Genomic DNA, 19,611 nt, shown 5'->3' with positions numbered 1-19,611 from the left:
TTTCAGGGGAAACCATGATTGAGTATAAACCAGTACCATCATAGAGCTCCACACAGTCAGAGGCACATGTCGTACCCAATGTCGAACATCACCACTGTAACATAGATTACGTATCCCTCAGTGGAAGTGTTGATCGTCCACAGACAGTCCGCATTGCTAAAATTAAAACAATGCAATAGTATTAGCCTTGGCTTACGATTGTACATATGAAATCGAAAATATGCCATTAATGTTGAAACTTAATATTGCATTATCAGAAGATCACTTTAGTTTTTGATTTCACAGGCATTGCAATTACATATCTGAACTTTTACAAATTATATAAACTCATCCTTCAGAGTGAAGGGAGTTAACTGACCACAAAATTTCAGTTTCCAATTTCATGTCTATTATGAGTTATGCCCCTCCTATATTTCTGGTACTGTCCTAATCACGTTCGACGTGTCATATTACTTTCTTCAAGCGAACTCTCGGCCGTTCAAGACTACATGCCCAGTGATCAAATTCTGCTGTCTAAACCTTGTAGTGTTACTGGAATGGGTCCTGAGTCTCCACAGCCAAAAGGAGCAGTTTCAGCACCTCACTGAACCATCGTTACAAATAGTTCTGCAATCACATATGTTCTCCTTTAACAGACCATGGTAATCAGACACACTCACATGTGAGGTGAAATTGGGTTTAACGTCGTGCTTGACAATATTTCGCTCATATGACGACGTGCATGCGTGTGTATGTGTGTGTGCGGCTGCTTGTACTAGCCCAGACTGAAGCTGGTTTTATAGTGCTAGCCCACTGAGATACCATGCCGCAGTGAAGCATGAATACCCCACTCAGACACATTATACTGACTCCGAGCCGACCAGTCCTTGTTGTACCCATTAATGCCGAGCGCCAGGCAGGGACCAACAAGTACCATATTTTAACGTCTTTTGGTATGACGCGGTCGGGGATCGAACCCGCGACCTTCCGCTCTAAGGGCGGACGCTCTAACCACTACACCACGGAGGCGGTCCACTCACGTGTACTCTGTGCATGCATGTGTATGTGTGGCTGCTTGTACTAGCCCAGACTGAAGCTGGGTTTATTGTGCTAGCTCACTGAGATACCACGCTGCAGTTAAACATGAATTCCCTACTCAGACACATTATACTGACTCCGGCCAGTCCGTGTTGTACCCATTAATGCCGAGTGCATGGCGGGGAACAACAAATACCATTTTTTAACGTCTTTTGGTGTGACGCGGCTGGGGATCGAACCCGCGACCTTCCGCTCTCCGGGCAGACGCTCGAACCACTACACCACAGAAGTGGTCCACACACACACATCTATACTCATAGTAATCACACTCACAGGTGATCTGTTGGTAGATTATGATAACCACGCTCACATGTACTCTGTTGATAGATCATAGTACACACACACACACACACACACATACTCTGTTGATAGATCATAGTAATCACACTCACAGGTGCTCTGTTGGTAGATTATGATAACCGCGCTCACATGTACTCTGTTGATAGATCATAGTACACACACACACACATACTCTGTTGATAGATCATAGTAATCACACTCACAGGTGCTCCGTTGGTAGATTATGATAACCACGCTCACATGTACTCTGTTGATAGATCATAGTACACACACACACACACACACACACACACATACTCTGTTGATAGATCATAGTAATCACACACACACACATGTTATCCGTTGATAGATGATGGTAATCATACACACACATGTACTTGTTGATAGACCATGGTAATCACACATGCATGTACTCTGTCGATAGACAGTGGTAATGACACACACATATAATGTGTTGATAGACCATGGTAATCACACTCATATATACTCTGTTGACAGATCATGGTAATCACACACGCACACACATGTTACTGATAGATCATGGTGATCACGCACATGGTATCTGTTGATAGATGTACTGTGTTGATAGATCATGGTAATCACACACACATGTACTCTGTTGATAGATCATGGTAATCACACACACATGTACTCTGTTGATAGATCATGGTAATCACACACACATGTACTCTGTTGATAGATCATGGTAATCACACACACATGTACTCTGTTGATAGGCAATGGCAATCACACACAACTTTTACTGCTGTGGTATATTTTATATTTATATTCAATTAGTTCATCGTACATTACATAAAGTAATAGCTGAATCGATAACAGGGGTATGAAATACATGACGATGCTGTTCATCAGACATTCAAACACACCAAGGAAGAGGTACTGACACAGAAGGGGCTTAAGCATACATCTTTGTGCATCTGGCCCCTTCCAAACCATGGCCATATTGAAATTCTTCCCTGCACATTTAACAGTATCATCAATATGTCTATCACTATCGAAATGTGTACACTGGTAGATAGGTCCCATAGTTCATGCGTCCCAAACAAGTATAAGTCAACTGTATATCATATAAGTAAACGCTAAAAATGAACATTATTTATTGTTTTGTTAGATGGTTACTTGTACAAGTGTTAGGGAACAAACTGGTTGTGCAGGCAGCGTATCAAACATACAAATGACCCTTAACATATAATAATAATAATAATAATAATAATAAGGGTACTTATACTGCGCAATACTCCATACCACAAAGGGGCATGCTCAAAGCGCGCACAAATGTTTAAAAACAAACACATCAAAAAGTCACATGAATCAGTATTGTAGTAAATATGAGCTTGGAGAGAGTTACTGTTTATATCGACTGAAAAGGTGTGTTTTGAGGTTACGCTTGAACACTTGAAGGGATGGAGCTGTACGTAATTTAAGTGGAAGTGAGTTCCATAGTGCGGTTGCAACTGAAGCAAAAGAACGGGCACCAAATGTCTTGAGGTTGAATGATGGAGGATCCAGCAGGTGTTGGTTACTGGATCTGAGGGCACGAGCAGGAGTGTATGGTGTGAGAAGATCACACAAGTATGAGGGAGCCGTGGAGTTAACACACTGGTAAGCGAGAGTGAGTACCTTGAAATGAATTCTTTCATGGATCCGTAACCAGTGTAAGGAATCCAGAATGAACTGTACGTCACTGGATGGCTTAGAACGGCTAACAAGACGGGCAGCTTTATTTTGGAGAGATTGTAGGTGCTTTATCTGGGTTTTGGAGGCACGTGTAAGCAGACTGTTGCAGTAGTCCAATCTTGACAGAATGAGGGAGCGAACAAGCAGAGCGGTGGTGTCTTGGGTCAGTTGGTGGCGAATGCTGGATATGTTACGGAGGTGATAGTGAATAGTTTTGCACAGCTGATTTATATGAGTTTCCAGCATTACATTCATTATTTGCTCTTTCAACTTCACAAATGACAATATATAACAAAGAAGGACATGCTCAATGATTTATACTTCACATTCGATACTACAACGTTGGGGATGATTTAACATAGGAACGATGACAACTATCTGCACATGACATCTACTTGGTGGGAATTTCTCTATTTGTGCGAGGTCTTTTTTACATTTACCACACTACACAAAAGATACACGCAGGAAATGTTCTGTATAAATTAAGCACAGTGTCATAGTGACAAAAAAATTATCAACGCCAGGAAATTTGGAAAACATCAGCAAACAGCAAAACGCAACAGCACTGCGATATGTCTCTAAAATGACTCTCCTGCTTGTCAGCTTCAGTTTCGTTGATAACTCTCTCTGTTCACTATACCACTGATCAGAGCATACAAAGTATTTCACTCCAAACCATAGTACGTTACAGAATCGTCACACATGTTGACCTCACAGCCAACACACAGTTCAACCCAAATCATCCGTCTACAGTCAAACAAAATTGCAACGTGCACCTGACGTACATGCTTGTCCATTTGGAGGCGTTATATCTAGCAGTGCATTTTTATGCTGTGAGTAAAGAGGTTTCAATTCACCTTACATGTCTCACATTTGAGGTATTGCATAATACCGCGCGTTCGTGTCATATGTCAGGGATTGGCAAAGAACACACATACTTCATCACAAGTAATCTGTGTGTTTGTTTGTTTTTTTAGAAACGCACTGCATTATTCAAGCTGTATGTCAGTGGTTTCGCAATGTTCCAGGCTGATCCAGACAATCCAGTGATTGACATCATGAGCATCGATCTTTCCAGCTGGTATAAAATGACATCCATTAAACACTGTATCGAACTTTTAATCTGTTAGATGCCTCTTATGACAAGCTTGCTGAAGAGTAGTTTTAATATGTATCCCAACTGGCACCACAAGAAAAAATAGAACAGATCAAAACATAGTTGACAGTTTTGACAGAGGGGTAAGTAGTATCTCACCTTTATGGGGAAACGATGCATCAGAAAAGAGATACGAGATACATTTAAGCTCTGTTAAACTACAGCACACGCATAGGTATATATATGGCACACCTGTCATTCCTCTCCGTCCCACACTGTACAATGATATTCACTTGAAACAGGGTTACACAAGAAATAACAGTCCCACGTGGCAATATTTGTCTTTCTTGTTTCCGTCTGTTGTGCGGTGGTATTATATAATCCAAAGGGTACCAAGTAGTAGAAATTCTTGACTCTAACTGGAGCCAGGTTTGTTAGTCCACATAGGTGTAATATATGAATATGGGTCCTGGTGTGCGATGCTGTTATACTGTTAGAATAATGTCAAAACTTGGTAGAAACTCGCGGAGTAATCATTTTACGCATCTGAAGACTTTACCGTTTACACTGTTGTGCACGTCTTGCAAGGATTAAAACTAACGGAAGAATTCACCCTACTATTGTACAAAAAATAACAGATGGCGTGTTTTACAGAGGTTATGAAGAAGCTGTGTTTAACAATTGTTAATAGGGTGTGTGTTTTGTAATTAAAAATATCACATTGATTAGGTGATAGTCATTAACAATTACAATTGTCATATTATGTCACACCGTCTGTGATTTTCCTTTGCCTTGTCCTTCCCGTTTTGTGATCAATCTTGTGACCACTCACACTACTTAGTTTGAAATACAGTTGAGCACAGCCTCTGACATTCTGATGTTGTTAACATTACATATGTTGGATCAGAGCAAGACGGACAATCGTGTTGATATAGGCACGCATGTGCGGGGCTAGCAACTGGTTATGAAAAAAAAGGTGATCTGATAAGCGTGTTTGATTTGTTCGGATGTCGGTTGGGGCTACCGCAGACGAGGCCTCGCAGTTACAATTAGGCGTTACAGTTACATTGTGAGGTGATCTACTAATGGCAGTCTTAGATGAGTGACAGGACGCCATCATGACCATACCTTATGCCGTTGGAATATGTGTTTTATTGTTTGGGCCGCTGGTCTCAGGTGAGTGTCATATATATTCGTTATGACATATATTATAATCGATAACTTGTGTGGAAGGCCGTGATTTGAGGCTGATATATGGTCCTGCTTCATTTCGTGTACTCGTATGAGCTGAAGTTCATGTAGATCTCGATACTGTTAGTGAGTACTTAGGATTTACCCTATGTCTGTCTGGGTCAGTTGCCATGTTTTGTTTGTACGGTCCAGAGCTGTTTACTAGGAGCGCTCTGATTGGACGAATGGAGCACGCTGTAGCGCGCATCAGTCATTTGTCTGAATGACGAGCAGCTGGTTAGAGGTGAGAGCTCTCTCGCACCAGTACGTTCTGAATAAGACGACACGACTCCCTTTCTCTTAAGATGATTCTTGAATAAAGTATTCTTTCGTGGTATGGTTAAGTAGGGTTAGACGGGGTGGGATGATTCATTTTGCTGGCTCTTTCAGTGAGTCTACGCATTCTATTTTGTAGGAATGTTAGCAAAGCCATATCCAAAATTTCACATGTGTGGGTAATGTGGTTAACCAGATATTTGTCATCACAACACATTGGGGTATAATATTTGTAACAAAATTGCAGAAAATAAAAACGATTTGTCTATTGGTACCTCTTGGATAATGGTATGCCCTCACATAATGTCATATAAAATATGTTCAGTATAGTATTGGATGACTTCCCGTCATGATCAACAGTCAAAGATTTGGATTGCCTGATTTATGTTTAGTCGGGGGCTATTTCTAAGGACACCCCCATATTAATCTTTCAAAAACATTGTGTCCAGATATTCAAGCTGGCACTGTTTACAATATATTGTGAGCTGACACTTGTGTGACCATTCAGTATTTAGTTTGAACCCATGGCATCATGTATGCAGAAGGGAAAACATTAGAATAAGCCATGCCCTTATGATTACGTCATCTGAAACGGGGGATGGATAGTGTCTGCAAAACGAGCTCTTTCAGTCAACATGAAGGGGGGAGTCACTTTAACAAGCGATTGTAATTTCAAATTGCTTTTTATGAACTTTAATGTCTAAGTGTGATTCTAGGTGACTTCTATCAATCTCAAACACACAATATATTTCTTGCATATTTTGTTTCCTGAAGTTTTTGATGCATTTATTGTAGATTTTGCGTTTTAGTGAGGGTACCAAGATAAAAGGTCAAACAAACTGGGGATCGTGAGACTGGAACATAGCAAAACCAAATTGCTTGAGCTTGACAGATAATATGTAGAAAAATAAAACATAAAATTTGTACTGCATTTGTATCGTTTTCTTGGTGATTCTACATACTTTTTGATCGCCCCTCGTATATGGTTACATCGAAGATGAATTTCTCTACAACTTGAGGGAACCAACTGCAAACCTTAAGCGGATGGGTTGCAAGGGGATCATGCATCAAAATTGCTGAAAAGCATGTACAAATATCGTGAATAGCTGCGTTTTGGTGTTGAGTTTTGTTAAGAATTCGCCAATTTTTACTGAGTTTCACCATATATTGAACTCATGACAATAATCTTTTCAACGTTACGAATTTGTTTTACAATTAGAAGATAAAGCTACTCTGTTTTCAAAAATACAGTTTATACTGTGAGCAAGTACAATTATTTGATTTTCTTCAAGCGAATTATTGATCTCCCCTACTGTATGACAATCGACTCGCCCAAATGCAAGCCGTGAACTAAGTTTAGTCGCCGCAAACTTTATTCACGGAAATAATTGTTGATGACCACCTTACTATTCCCAATTTGGAAAAGACCTTACATGCCACGTTTTATGTGGGATACACTGACAGTGGAAGTGGAAGGACTGGGCATTACGGCCGAGACGGAAGCGGTCAGGTTAGGACGTGTGGGCCGACGTGTGTTGTCGACGTCAACACACGAAGATCTGGACCCGCTTTGAATATACTTCCGCTTTTGCGCTGCTGACGGAGTTTCGTAGTTTCTTCACTGGGATTAGGGTCAAGAAATTCTTCTTCAAACCATTCGCTTTTCACTTACAAAACACCAAAGATGCTGCCGAGATAGAAATTGCCGATGTCCGACATGTTTGTTTACAAACAATAGGGTCAACGAGTTCGTTGTATTCATACGCGGTAATTCGGTCACTTTAATTAGCGGTCCTTAAACTGTCATTTAAGTACGGTTTTGATGAGCTCTCAGCCAATCAGAATCGAGTATCACACATTGTCGTCTAGAATGGATCAGTTCATGTGTAAACAGTACTTTTAAAAAGTATGGACTATTTTGCTAAATCTCGTTTAGAACAGTTGACTGAAGTAAGTGGCTACATTTACACTAGTGAGTCTAAACTTTTGATGGGTAATATATTTTTCGTTTCTACAGAGACAGGGCACGTGTTTGATTGTGGTAGTTCATTTCTCAGCGCCAACATATCCACCTGGGGAGTTTTGTCATCCCCTGGGTACCCAAACTACAACTACAGCAAGTAAGTATACTTAATCGTTGTTGAAAACCCTATTGCTTGTTGGCACATGCATACAGTGAATTCTTCCCAGTCGTTTTGGTGCTTCAATGTACACTGCACAGTTGTCAAGGGCTGGAATGCCAAACAAAAGCGCATCATGATAACAATCAAACATCATAGCTGTCTTGCCGTTTACACAGATCGCTAGGGCTATATACTGTTCATAAACATCTCACATAAGGACACTAAAATAATGTATTGTGATTAGGCAGCTGTAGGAAATAACGATCGATTTATTCTTGATTCCAGATATGAATTTGTATCCCATCATCGGCTACAATGGATAATGGATATGATACGTGTATGGTACTTCATAATACAACAGTAACATGACTGCATTCATTCATGTCGATGTCAGTGACACACATACCAGAATTATCATGAATTATTGTTGAGAAATACCATTAGTTACTGGACAGTGTTTGGTCCTGCATCTTTACAAACTCTACCTAATAATCAAATCATCCTTGATGACTTCAAGTGATCCTGATTTGGAAACATTCTGAGGGCTTTCTCGTTCTCGCTCGAAGACAATGCTGCAGCTGTTGAGTAACTGGGAACCGCATCCCAATGGACAGTAGTCATAAGATGGAAAATGGATGTTATATATCATCTTGGGATTATAGGTAATTATAAGGAACAACACTAATGATATTGATGGAGAGTGTTGTGGACATGAGACTCCTGTACCAGATGATTCAGCAGGCTTTTGCGTGCTGTCTGATAAGCTTTCTGCCGCGCCAGCATAGAATGTCGTATTTTTTTACCCAATCTGCGCCAACGTTTAAGAGTATGATTTCTTTGTAGCAACATGGACTGCAGATGGACAATCACTGCACCCGGTGGACATATAGTAAAAGTCGACTTTGAGAATATTTCTTTGGATGACAAATCCTGCGCAAAAGACTACCTTAACATCAGTGACGGTAAGTACAATGTTCCATTTGTACACAAGTACTAAGATATAGCGCATTGGTTTGCAATTATCAATGATCATTAATTACTATCAATCGCCTCAAGCTGTCTTAAATGCATGTGCCATGGGCATATCTTCACTGGAATAATTCAATGTATTTATCGAAGGTCCCACGCCTTTCGACCCACGGTTGGGTATATACTGTGATGACATCACGGGGTACATCGTCAGCTCGGGCAGCGCCATGACAATCACCTTCCACACTGACAGCTCTGTGACAGACAGAGGATTTTCTCTGAAATACATTGCATGGATACGAGGTACTTTCTATAGTTTTGTAAATTGCTTTTGATAAACCAACGTTTTATGTTTAATTTGGTGACTTTGAAATAAGTTGGTTTTGGTTAATGCATATAAAAATGATGCTGTATGGCCTTAAGCAAAAATACATGTAAAAGGGAAATCGATTTCCTTCCATAGTTACAACATAGAGGGGCGGTGGGGTAGCCTAATGGTTAAAGCGTTCGCTCGTCACGCCGAAAACCCGGGTTCTAATCCCCACATGGGTACAATGTGTGAAGCCTATTTCTGGTGGCCCCCGCCGTGATGTTGCTGGAATATTGCTAAAAGCGTCGGAAAACCAATCTCAGTCAGTCAGTCAGTCTTTCCATAGTGAAACAATCTGTGTTTCAAAACAATTCCTTTTGTGACACATTTGTTATATTCCCTTGTAGCAATGGTCTCTAACCAGCAAGATGGGGTCAAATTGCCAAGGTTATGCGAACTCTTTGAAGCCAGAATAACACAGGGGACTCATCATGTGTTGCTTTATACATGGCAGTTACTCTAATCTGGTTTGGGAAGATTGTTTAAAATGTGCAAACATCAGTTTTGTGCATACCACAACTTTTGATTCGGGATGACGATGTAAACTACTTGTATATAACGTCATACCAGACCGAGTGCATCTGAGTTGCAGTCTAACTCCCAATTGAAACTTCCGCATTGAGGTTACCTTGACCTAAGTATCACTACGCGCAAGCGATATATCACACATGTGTACGTGAGATCGCATTCCTCCGCCTGACGTCATCAATCAAGTGCCAGGTTCTGATTATGAAAGAAACAAAACAGAATAATTGACTCAACACAACTTCCATTTAATAACTATTCAAAGAAATAGTTAAACGATTTCATTTGGGATACTATTTAGATTCATTATCGTCATTCACACCCTGCAGGCGACCACATCTGATAGCCGTGCAATACGGAAGTTGGAAATCAATATTGAAATCGCTTAAGCTCGATATCACTTTTGCAGGGCTATATTGCTGACGTAAACTGAAATAGGCACGTAATAAAACCTGCCTTTTTATCCATCCGTCGAAATAACAATGACAAGAGCTCCATTTATCCATACATCCCTATTATATCATTTCAATGTACGTCACAAAGGAGTTGGCTTCTCTTTTATGTATTTATGTGAATTAATTTTACATGTTTGACACAGTTGTATGTAAAACGTTAAAAAGGCAAACTTGTTTATATGTGCCAACAAATGGAGGCGGTCTCGTTGCCCTGCTGAAGTGTTGTGAAAGTTATTTATTTTTTAACGAAAAAAATTCCTAAACATGTAATTCTCTACAATGTCAATGATTCAGAAGCAAAACATTTATTATTTTGGTTAAAGATGGAGGATGTGACACCTGAGATATTTGTGTATTTTGAAAGATTAGTAACCCACCCCTTTTCGTAATGCTTCAAATGGTATACTGCCTCGTGTCTCCAATTGCATCCGCTTCATCAAAGAGTGAGTGAGTGAGCCGCTTTTAATAATATCAAGGCGGGGACACCAGAAATAGGCTTCACACATTGTACCCATGTGGCGAATCGAATCCGGGTCTCCGGCGTGACGAGGAACACTTTAACCACTAGGCTACCCCACCGCCCCGCTTCTTCTTAGAAACTCCTCATGAAACCAGTGTTGCAGAACTGTTTAATATCACAGAAATGCTTCCATGTTTCAGGGTGTGGCGGACATAACGTCGTGCTAAGCAATGAGACGAAATATATTTCATCACCAAATCGTCCTTTTTCTTATCCAAAGTAAGTATACGGCACACGTTACAGGATAACACGGTAACAATATCACTCTAAAAACAATACACGAATCTTTCGTTTGTCTTCATACTGTTAATTGAGCCCTAGGTGATGTTTTGCTTTCATGTTGATGTTTATGCATCACATGCATTTAATTCTATTCTGATGTACATGCTGCTGTGCAGTTTCGTTGTACGGAGCTTGTGTTACAGCGGGTAAAGGGATCAGCAAAATGTTGTCTTATATACACCTAGAGCCACTTGGAGAAACATCCACAATATAATACCCGTAGTTTCCGTGAAAGTTGATCTAAGATATATATTGTATTAAAATCGACTTAAATTCTCTTAAAACGTCTCCTAGAACACATGGTAGATATAGTGTCTTCCGATTTAAGGTCGAGACATCACCCCGTCCCGAACGTACAAAATAACGTTTATCGATCAACACATCATGTTCTTCATTGTTCTTTGCGTTCTATGGCGAAGCTATTTTAGTGACATTATTTCATATGTACACTCGTAAGGCAAGGCTTAGACTAATGCCTTGTTTCAATTTTAGAAATGTGGACTGTGAGTGGACAATCAGCACTTCCATTGAGGGATACGTAATCCATGTTACAGCACCGATGTTCGACATTGAGTACGGCTCCAGATGTACCCGTGACTATGTGGAACTCTATGATGGTAATGACGACGAGGCACTGTGACAGTTGGCCTTTCTGAATGACTGTACCAGGAACCCTATGTCGATGATTTTAACTGTATTTCTTGTAAGTCCATCCTCGATAATCTCCAGGGTATTCGTTACGATAACTCTCCACTATACCCTGGATGCATCTACGGCTCGGTCTGATGATTTTATCACCTCCTTTGGTTGGCTTTTTATCCAATCAGGTGTCTACGCTGGGAAGTTGAGCGTACCAATCACAACTCACTTTCGCTCCTTAAATTATTTAACCGTATAAATTTGGCAATACAATTGATGCAGAGGTACTCTGAAAGAGGTAGAAGGAGTTCTTACATATATTTTTCAGACCTTTCAATTTGTATTTATGATTTCCCCAATCAGTGTGGCACTGCGAACCAATCTTCACGGCTGCGACCGCTATCTTTGTTGACACTGGCAAGTTCGGTTGTAGCGGCGGCTTAGCTGATTGGCTACTGCGAGAATGCGGAGCCAGCAAAGGGAGGTAATAACATTATCGGGCCGAGCCATAGTGAGTGAGTGAGTGAGTTACAATTTATCATCACATCGGCAATATTTCAGCAATATTGTGACGAGAACAATTAGTAGTTATACATAGTAATTAAAGTAAATTACAAAAACCTGTCAACGAAGGACAGTAGAATAGCTAGATTATCACAGATATGAATTTAAAACTAGTAATTGTATCTAAAACAGCTAACTATAGATGACAATACAATTATAATTTATATAATAACAGGCTATACATTGCCAACATCTGAAGGTAGATCACCATAGTAGGGACCATGGGGACTTACAGTACATTTGCTTCCTGCATGGACACTAGCTGGATTTACACCATCCCGTCAGCCATTAGCAATCTAGCCACAAATTAAAAGAATCTATATATATACTACGATTAAAAATAATAGTAGGTTTAAATTTACATTGAATGCTTTGGGACTTACGCACCCTCTCAGGAGGACAATAATTTTACAATACTTCAACCCCCTTTGAGGGTACAGCCACTAACAATCCCAGTTACTAATCTAAACTATCAATAATAAAATGCTTATCTATCCGAGCCGTAGATGCATCCGGGGTACCTGTGGAGATTTTTCGGAACTTATACCCTGGAGATTATCGAGGATGTTGTATGTCAAATGTCGTTAGAATCTCGTTAACATTGTATAACTGCGTTCAAAGTAGAAAGGGCGGTGGGGTAGCCTAGTGGTTAAAGCGTTGGCTCGTCACGCCGAAGACCCGGGTTCGAATCCCCACAAGGGTACAATGTGTGAAGCCCATTTCTGGTGTTCCCCGCCGTGATGTTGCTGGAATATTGCTAAAAGCATCTAAAACCAAACTCAGTCCGTCAGTCAAAGTAGAAAACATCAGTATCCAGTGTAAATTCGGGTTGACACAAGATTTGATTAACAGATTTTTTTAGTTATAAATTCTGGAGACCTGTTCAAGCACACTGGTTTATCAAGGTTTCGTTTTATGATTGATGCTGTTACGTGTTGATACCATTTCCCAAGTTGAAACTAAAACGTTAGCCGGGAAGTAGTCCGTAAAAGAGCTAGGTTTGAAGCAAGAAATGAGTGAGTGAGTGAGTTAAAATTGTACATCGCATCGGCAATATTACAGCCAAATAGCGATGAAAACAAGGTAATCACTTTAAAAAAATCTGTCGATTAGTAGTGAGTGAGTACTGTTTTATGCCGCTTTTAGCAATATTTCAGCAATATCACTGCGGGGGACACCAGAAATGGGCTTCACATATTGTACCCATGTGGGGAATCGAATCCGGGTCTTCGGCGTGACGAGCGAACGCTTTAACCATTAGGCTACCCCACCGGACAGTAAAACCAACTTGACAATCACAGACATATATTTAAAACTAGTAATGAAATCTAAAATACTTTAACTATAGAGGACGATACAATATGAAAACAGGCTATAGATCGCCAACAACTGAAGGTAGATCACCAAACTAGGGACCATGGGGACTTACAGTACATTTGCTACCTGCATGGACCTTAGCTGGATTTATATCATCCCTTCAGGCGCTGGCGATTGTAGTAGAATTAAGCCATAAATTAATCACAAAAAAAATACGTTTATAGAATCCGGTAAGTTTAAATTTACTTTAAATGTTTCGGGACTTACCTACCCTCTCAGGAGAACAATAACTTTATAATATTTAAACCCCCCTTTGAGGGTACAGACACTAAGCAAAGAAGTGTGATATCGGGTTTTCTTCCCACTTTAAGCAGATACGATGTAAAGTAAAGGATATGATGTCCACGTTGACGTAGATAGCAATTGACACCCAGGGTTTTTATATTTTATAAATCATGTTGATCTGTCTTTACTCAAAAAATTCGAATCACGGAATATTCGTACTATTATTGTTTGCATTACGTATTGATTCCCAAGTTGAAGCTAAAAGGTTTTCCGTAAAGTATGTGTGAAACAAATCAGCAGCAAAAATGTGATGTAATTAAAACTTGTATGACAGCACAAAGTTATCACTGTGGCATTCAACAGTAATATAACAAGAGCAGTGGTTGTGGCAATCAAACAGTGATGGTAATGTTCTCCTCTCGGCAGCAGAAATCCATCTTGCACCCAGGCAGAGTTATTGAGGGTATAATGATCACGATATACAATCCTAGTCGTTGTATGATCCCCAGGGAGTTGCGATTGATAGTACGATGTGCCGTGGAGACTGACATCTAGTGATCAGTAAATCATCTTGCACCCAGGCAGAGTCATCGAGGGTATAGTAATGACGATATACGATCCTAGTCTTCGGGCAACTTGAGATGTCAGGTGAGATGAGTGAGTGAGTGAGTTGATATTTAACGTCACGTCGGCAATATTTCAGCCATATCGTGACGATCAGGTGAGATGAGAGGCAACAGGAGTGTAGTACATTTCAGTATCAAATATAACACCTGTCTAAATACAACACACCACTGCCCCCATTGAATACCACGTGCACAATGTATTGCACTTGGAACATTATCTTACCTTCATGTAAAATACTTTAATTTCATTGGTCAATGACGGTTTAACAAGTTCCCGTGTCACCCTCTCAGGGTGACAGCTGGAAAAAATATTACCCGCTGCCACGGTAACCGCCAAGCTCTCCGCCGAGAAGGTGTATCGCTAAACAATCGTATGACGTCATAATATGACGCATGCAGTGTCCGGAGTTCGAAAACCGTTCGATCAGCTCTTTTTGAGTTCACTATGTACAGATCTATTTTACCGACTTTCACTGCTTTATTTAAGCTATTTTATACATTAAGCCGTTTGCACACTCAGCTTAAACATGATTAACCATTTTATAGCAGTATTAAGCTTGTCAGAATATGCTTCAATGATTTAAAACATTCAGTCGAGAGGCAGACGCCATTTTGTTTACGTGTCATATAGTCGATAGCCTACCGGCCTACCGGCTCGGGTGACACTGCTACAAAGAGGCGTACATCAGACCGTATTACCCTCGAGAGAAGCATACAACTTATACAGTAACACAATGAACATCACTGCTGCGTTACATTACCATAATTATAAACGATGCTGTTAATGTTGTGTCTACACCAGAAGGTAAAAAGTCATTTAGAATAGCATAGTTTCATCCCGAAATAAGACCAAAGCAAAGACTTTTTTAACGCAATATATCTCTCAAAAATGTTTGTAAAGTTCGCTGATGTTATTTGTTCTAATTATGACATGGGCTCACAGGTTATATATTCTGTCCATAGTCACGGGAACAAATGAAACCTCCCTCGGTCGATGGTGTAGGTCAGATGGACCAGATACAGAGAGCACAGGGCAGCGAATGAAAGTTCGATTCCACTCGGATGATTTGATTACACGCAGCGGATTTATCTTGGCCTTCGTTGCTGGCGAGCCAACAACCTCGAGCTCTGACAGTACGTATTTCAGTATTTTTTCGTTCATTTCAGAATGCACTGAACCTTTCATTGAGATCCATAAATTGTCATCCCAAATGCATGTTTCAGCCATTTCACATTTCATTTTATACGTTTTATTTAACACCTGGAGAGTCCTTTGCACCGTTATAACATACTACTAACGACGAATACTTAAATGAACAAATGGGTAAAACAAGCAATATGTAAAATTGGGCCAGAAGGGAACGCTTGGTCAGAACGGCCTAGATTCGACCAGGTCTTGTTTCCTGGACTTATGTTCGTTAGTGCGATAAGCTGATAGGCTTTGACATGACTGATACAGCTTCAGAACAGTTAGGTAAGGTTTCGTTCGTCACACCGGCGACCTTGACGTCCCCTAGTGTGTGAAATCGACATCTGATATTCACCATCTTGACATTGCTTGAATATTGCTAAAAGTGGCTTAGAAACCACACTCACGCAAAGTAGCCTTAAAATACACAGACTCACACTGTCCCATCGTGCCAGAGCGTTATGCCACCAGGTTTAGCGGGTGTAATTGTCGTTGCATCGTAATTGTCCCTTGACCTATGTGAGTCTACATAATCTGGAAGTTGGGCAGCAACTTGACATGGTTAGAGATTCCTGGATTGCTGCAACAGTGTCACAATACCACAATGCTGATGCAATAAAATAACTTCACAGAATCTTATGCTTCTATCTCAAAACAGTACTCAACAATACAAAATACAAATGGCTTGTAAGATCATGTAGCACGCATATTTAAAGGATTAAAATTTAAGAAGTCCTTGAACTTGACTTTTATTTGTTCAGCTGGTGCGCCCAATAACTTAGGAGCCGTTCTTGGGGGTGTATTTGGCGGCATTGCGGCTCTGGGTATTGCATCGTGTTGCTGCTATAGAATATGCTCCAGGAAGAAAGCCATGTCCAACGAGGAGCAGCAGAGGAACAGATCACGGGAAGACAACGTCTCCTTCATCAACATCCCCAGCTACGCGCAAACTACGCCTTCTGCTCCTACTGCCCCTTCTCCTTCTGCTCCTACTGCCCCTTCTCCTACTGCTGCTTCAGCTCCTACTGTTCTTACTCCTCCTTCTGATCTGGAGATCAAGTTTCAACCACCTCCTTCTTACAATGATATCCTGGAGGATGATCCCCCACCGTACTGTCAGACAGTTCATCTATCAGACATACAGCCTGTTGTGACGTCATCCCATATCAGTGCATTTGAATATCAAGAGATGGATACCCATCAGGACCCATTTGAGTGACAGTTTCACATACCGTACATGTTTGCATCACTGGAGTAAACAGAACACGGGACGCATACGTGTCTATCATCCAAAACTGTGCTACACTGGAGATATTGCTTGTGTGAGATCAAACGATATTCCTAGGAGATTTTGTACAATGCCAAAACGTCAGAACCTGATGACATCACAATGCTATGACGTCATACAGTTGGTAACGTCACAATACTATGACATCGCAGCACTGTAAGTCTAATGGCAGTATCGTGTTCAGTACGTTTTTCATTGAAAACTAATAAAGAGTGATTTTTTATGATGAATAGAATCTCACCCTCGTGTCTTCAGATATCAAACATATCACCACTCGTTGATAAAAGTGTTGTTTTTTTCACTTTTGTCAACTTGTGGTGATATATTTGATATCATAAGGAAACGCAGGTGAGATTCTCTACATACTCATGCACACATTCTTTTCGTCCATATTAACTTTGAGGGAAAATAACCTACCTAATTTTTGAAAAATCTATTATTTGATATTCATCAATCAAAAACATTCAGCGTAATTAATGCAAGTTTGGAAAATGTGACTTGCCTCTTCTTCATATTGACTTATTAATGGGGTGATCAAATGGCTACCATTTATTAAATGTACTAAACGCCTGACAATATGTTTTCGTGGCGTGATGTAAGCAAAGGTTACTCTCATCAGTTTCTGAATACATTGTTGCATTCTTTTTAAAAAAGTACCAAAAACTTTCAGCCACATCAAAGTAACTAAAATCGAGTTTTGTGCATTTTTAATTTTATAAAAAATGAACGCCTGCGATCGCAAATGATATCAACGTCATCAAATCTTCTGAATCAACCAAAAATGTGATATATAGTATATATACTTATATTGTGACATCTAGGGCCCGAACTGTTTGGGTCCTGCACGATGTTGATAGTTTAACTGTATACAAACAAAGGACAGGTGGCAGGTTTTGCAAATGGCAGATCGCTTTAATAAACACTGTCTTAACAGGTATTAGTAGGTCAGAACAAGCGGAAATTTGTAAGATAGATAGTGTCACGTGCTGTGTTATATATTGTGTAATAATGTTTCAAGTGTATGACAATGTACAGTGAGGGAGGGGGAGAAATGACAGGTGTGCTATATTTATACATATGCGTGTGCTATATTCAAACAGAATTCTGGAAGCTACTACAATGTTCAGCAAACCCTACGGGCCTTTTCATTCGAACATATTCAGAACCAGGGAATCTTCAGGTGTCTTAGCTACATCACTTGTTTCTTATTTCACAATACATCTCACGGTACAGTCAGTCTGATTTCATTTCAGGCCGACGAATTGGTCACTATCACAAAATCTAATAATTCCAGCAAAACCAAATTTTGTACACTCACTAAAATCGACAGACCAACTCTGATGATTTTGGAGACCCGAAAAAAAGGATGTTTTACAAACGATCATTATTTTGTTGTCACTTTTGCCTATTTTTACGAGGAATACCACTTGCTGGTAGAACAGCCAGAATGCGAGTTTCGCGTGTGAAATTGAAATGCTACTACACATGCTTGTTGATTACCTGGCTGTACGGTATTGGTCACACAAGTCCACCCGTTTAGGACACATGTATACAGAGTACTTTAATCTCCGTGTTCCCATCCCAGGTTGATTTCTCTCTTTCAAACACATGAGCGTATCTTTAAGTGGTTCTATTTTCTCGTGTTTTCTATGATGCATCTTTCCCATGGTGTTGACATACTACAGATCGTATCACCCCTCTGTCAAAGCTGTCAACTATATGTGTTGAACAGTTCTATTTTCTCGTGTGGTGCTTGTTGAGATACAGATTAGACCTGGCCTTCAGCAAGCTTGTCATTTTTTTAATAGGATATTTATAGTGCATTCTCAAGGCGCTGGTATTTTTTCCCTCGATCATTGGATGTCAATCTCAACGGCACATCGCATTATCAATCTCAACTCCCTGGGGAGTATACAACTCTTGCAGCCACTAGGCGCACAGAGTTATTGTGGCTTTCTAATCCTAACGAGGTACCCATTCACAGCTGGGTGGACTGGGACACACAGTCAGAGTAATTTGTCCATGTTCACTGCACGTTGCTGTACCCGCAACTAAGTGTTTGCACGTATTTATGTGGCCACCATCTGGTCAAAAAACCAACGGATTCATGGGTTCTTTTAAGTGCACAGGGTTGTGTACTGTACACTAGGGGTTGTGACAACACTGAAAGAGTCTGCACACAAAGTTGACTCCAAGGTTTTTACACCCGGTCACAGGTGGGCTCGATCCCGACACCTCAACCTCGCTGGATCATTAGACTGGCGCCTTAGCCAGTTCGCCCACCGCGTCATAAGAGGCGTCGAACAGAAGTTCGATACAGTGTTTAATGGATGTCATGTTATACCAATTGCAAAGATCGATGCGTATGATGTCAATCACTGGATTGTCTAGATCAGCCTGGGAAATTACGTAACCGCCGATACACAGCTTGAATAATGCAGTGCTTTTCTAAAAACAAACATTACTTGTGATGAAGTATGTGCGTCCTTGTCGAACGCGCTCATCCCTGTCATAACCTGCTAACCTGGCACGAAATATGCAATACGTCGGATGTGAGATGTGTAAGGTGAATGGAAACCTGTTTACTCACTGCATAACACTGTTAGATGTAACGCCTCCAAGTGAGCAATCATATAAGTTAAGTGCACATTGTAAGTTTGTTTGACTGTTGACGGAAGATTTGGGTTGACCTCTGTGTTGACTGTGGGATCATCAAGTGTAACTATTATGTAAACGTGGTGGGGTTTGGAGTGAAAGACTTTGTCTGCTCTGAACAACGATA

At 40.4% G+C, this 19,611-nt stretch overlaps 1 protein-coding gene across 3 annotated transcripts; it reads left to right on the top strand.

Annotated features, from left to right (window-relative positions):
- Positions 1-5,181: 5,181 nt before the first annotated feature.
- LOC124285547 (dorsal-ventral patterning tolloid-like protein 1) lies at positions 5,182-18,109 on the top strand. 3 transcript variants are annotated; one of them, XM_046721792.1, is made up of 8 exons: positions 5,182-5,347; positions 7,695-7,797; positions 8,644-8,762; positions 8,920-9,072; positions 10,780-10,858; positions 11,414-11,538; positions 15,316-15,486; positions 16,303-18,109. In XM_046721792.1, exons 1-8 carry the CDS (start codon positions 5,290-5,292, stop codon positions 16,758-16,760), a joined length of 1,266 nt encoding a protein of 421 aa, XP_046577748.1. In that variant the 5' UTR covers positions 5,182-5,289; the 3' UTR covers positions 16,761-18,109. The 3 variants fall into 3 exon arrangements, with proteins under 3 accessions (XP_046577748.1, XP_046577749.1, XP_046577747.1); XM_046721793.1 differs by lacking the exon at positions 7,695-7,797; XM_046721791.1 differs by lacking the exon at positions 5,182-5,347 and having other exon boundaries at positions 7,562-7,797.
- The last annotated feature ends 1,502 nt before the right edge of the window (positions 18,110-19,611 follow it).

This window comes from Haliotis rubra, unplaced genomic scaffold, assembly GCF_003918875.1.
Source record: "Haliotis rubra isolate DU_JTF1 unplaced genomic scaffold, ASM391887v1 Scf362, whole genome shotgun sequence".
NCBI classification, from domain to species: domain Eukaryota; kingdom Metazoa; phylum Mollusca; class Gastropoda; order Lepetellida; family Haliotidae; genus Haliotis; species Haliotis rubra.
This window is presented reverse-complemented; position numbering and strand designations above follow the sequence as displayed.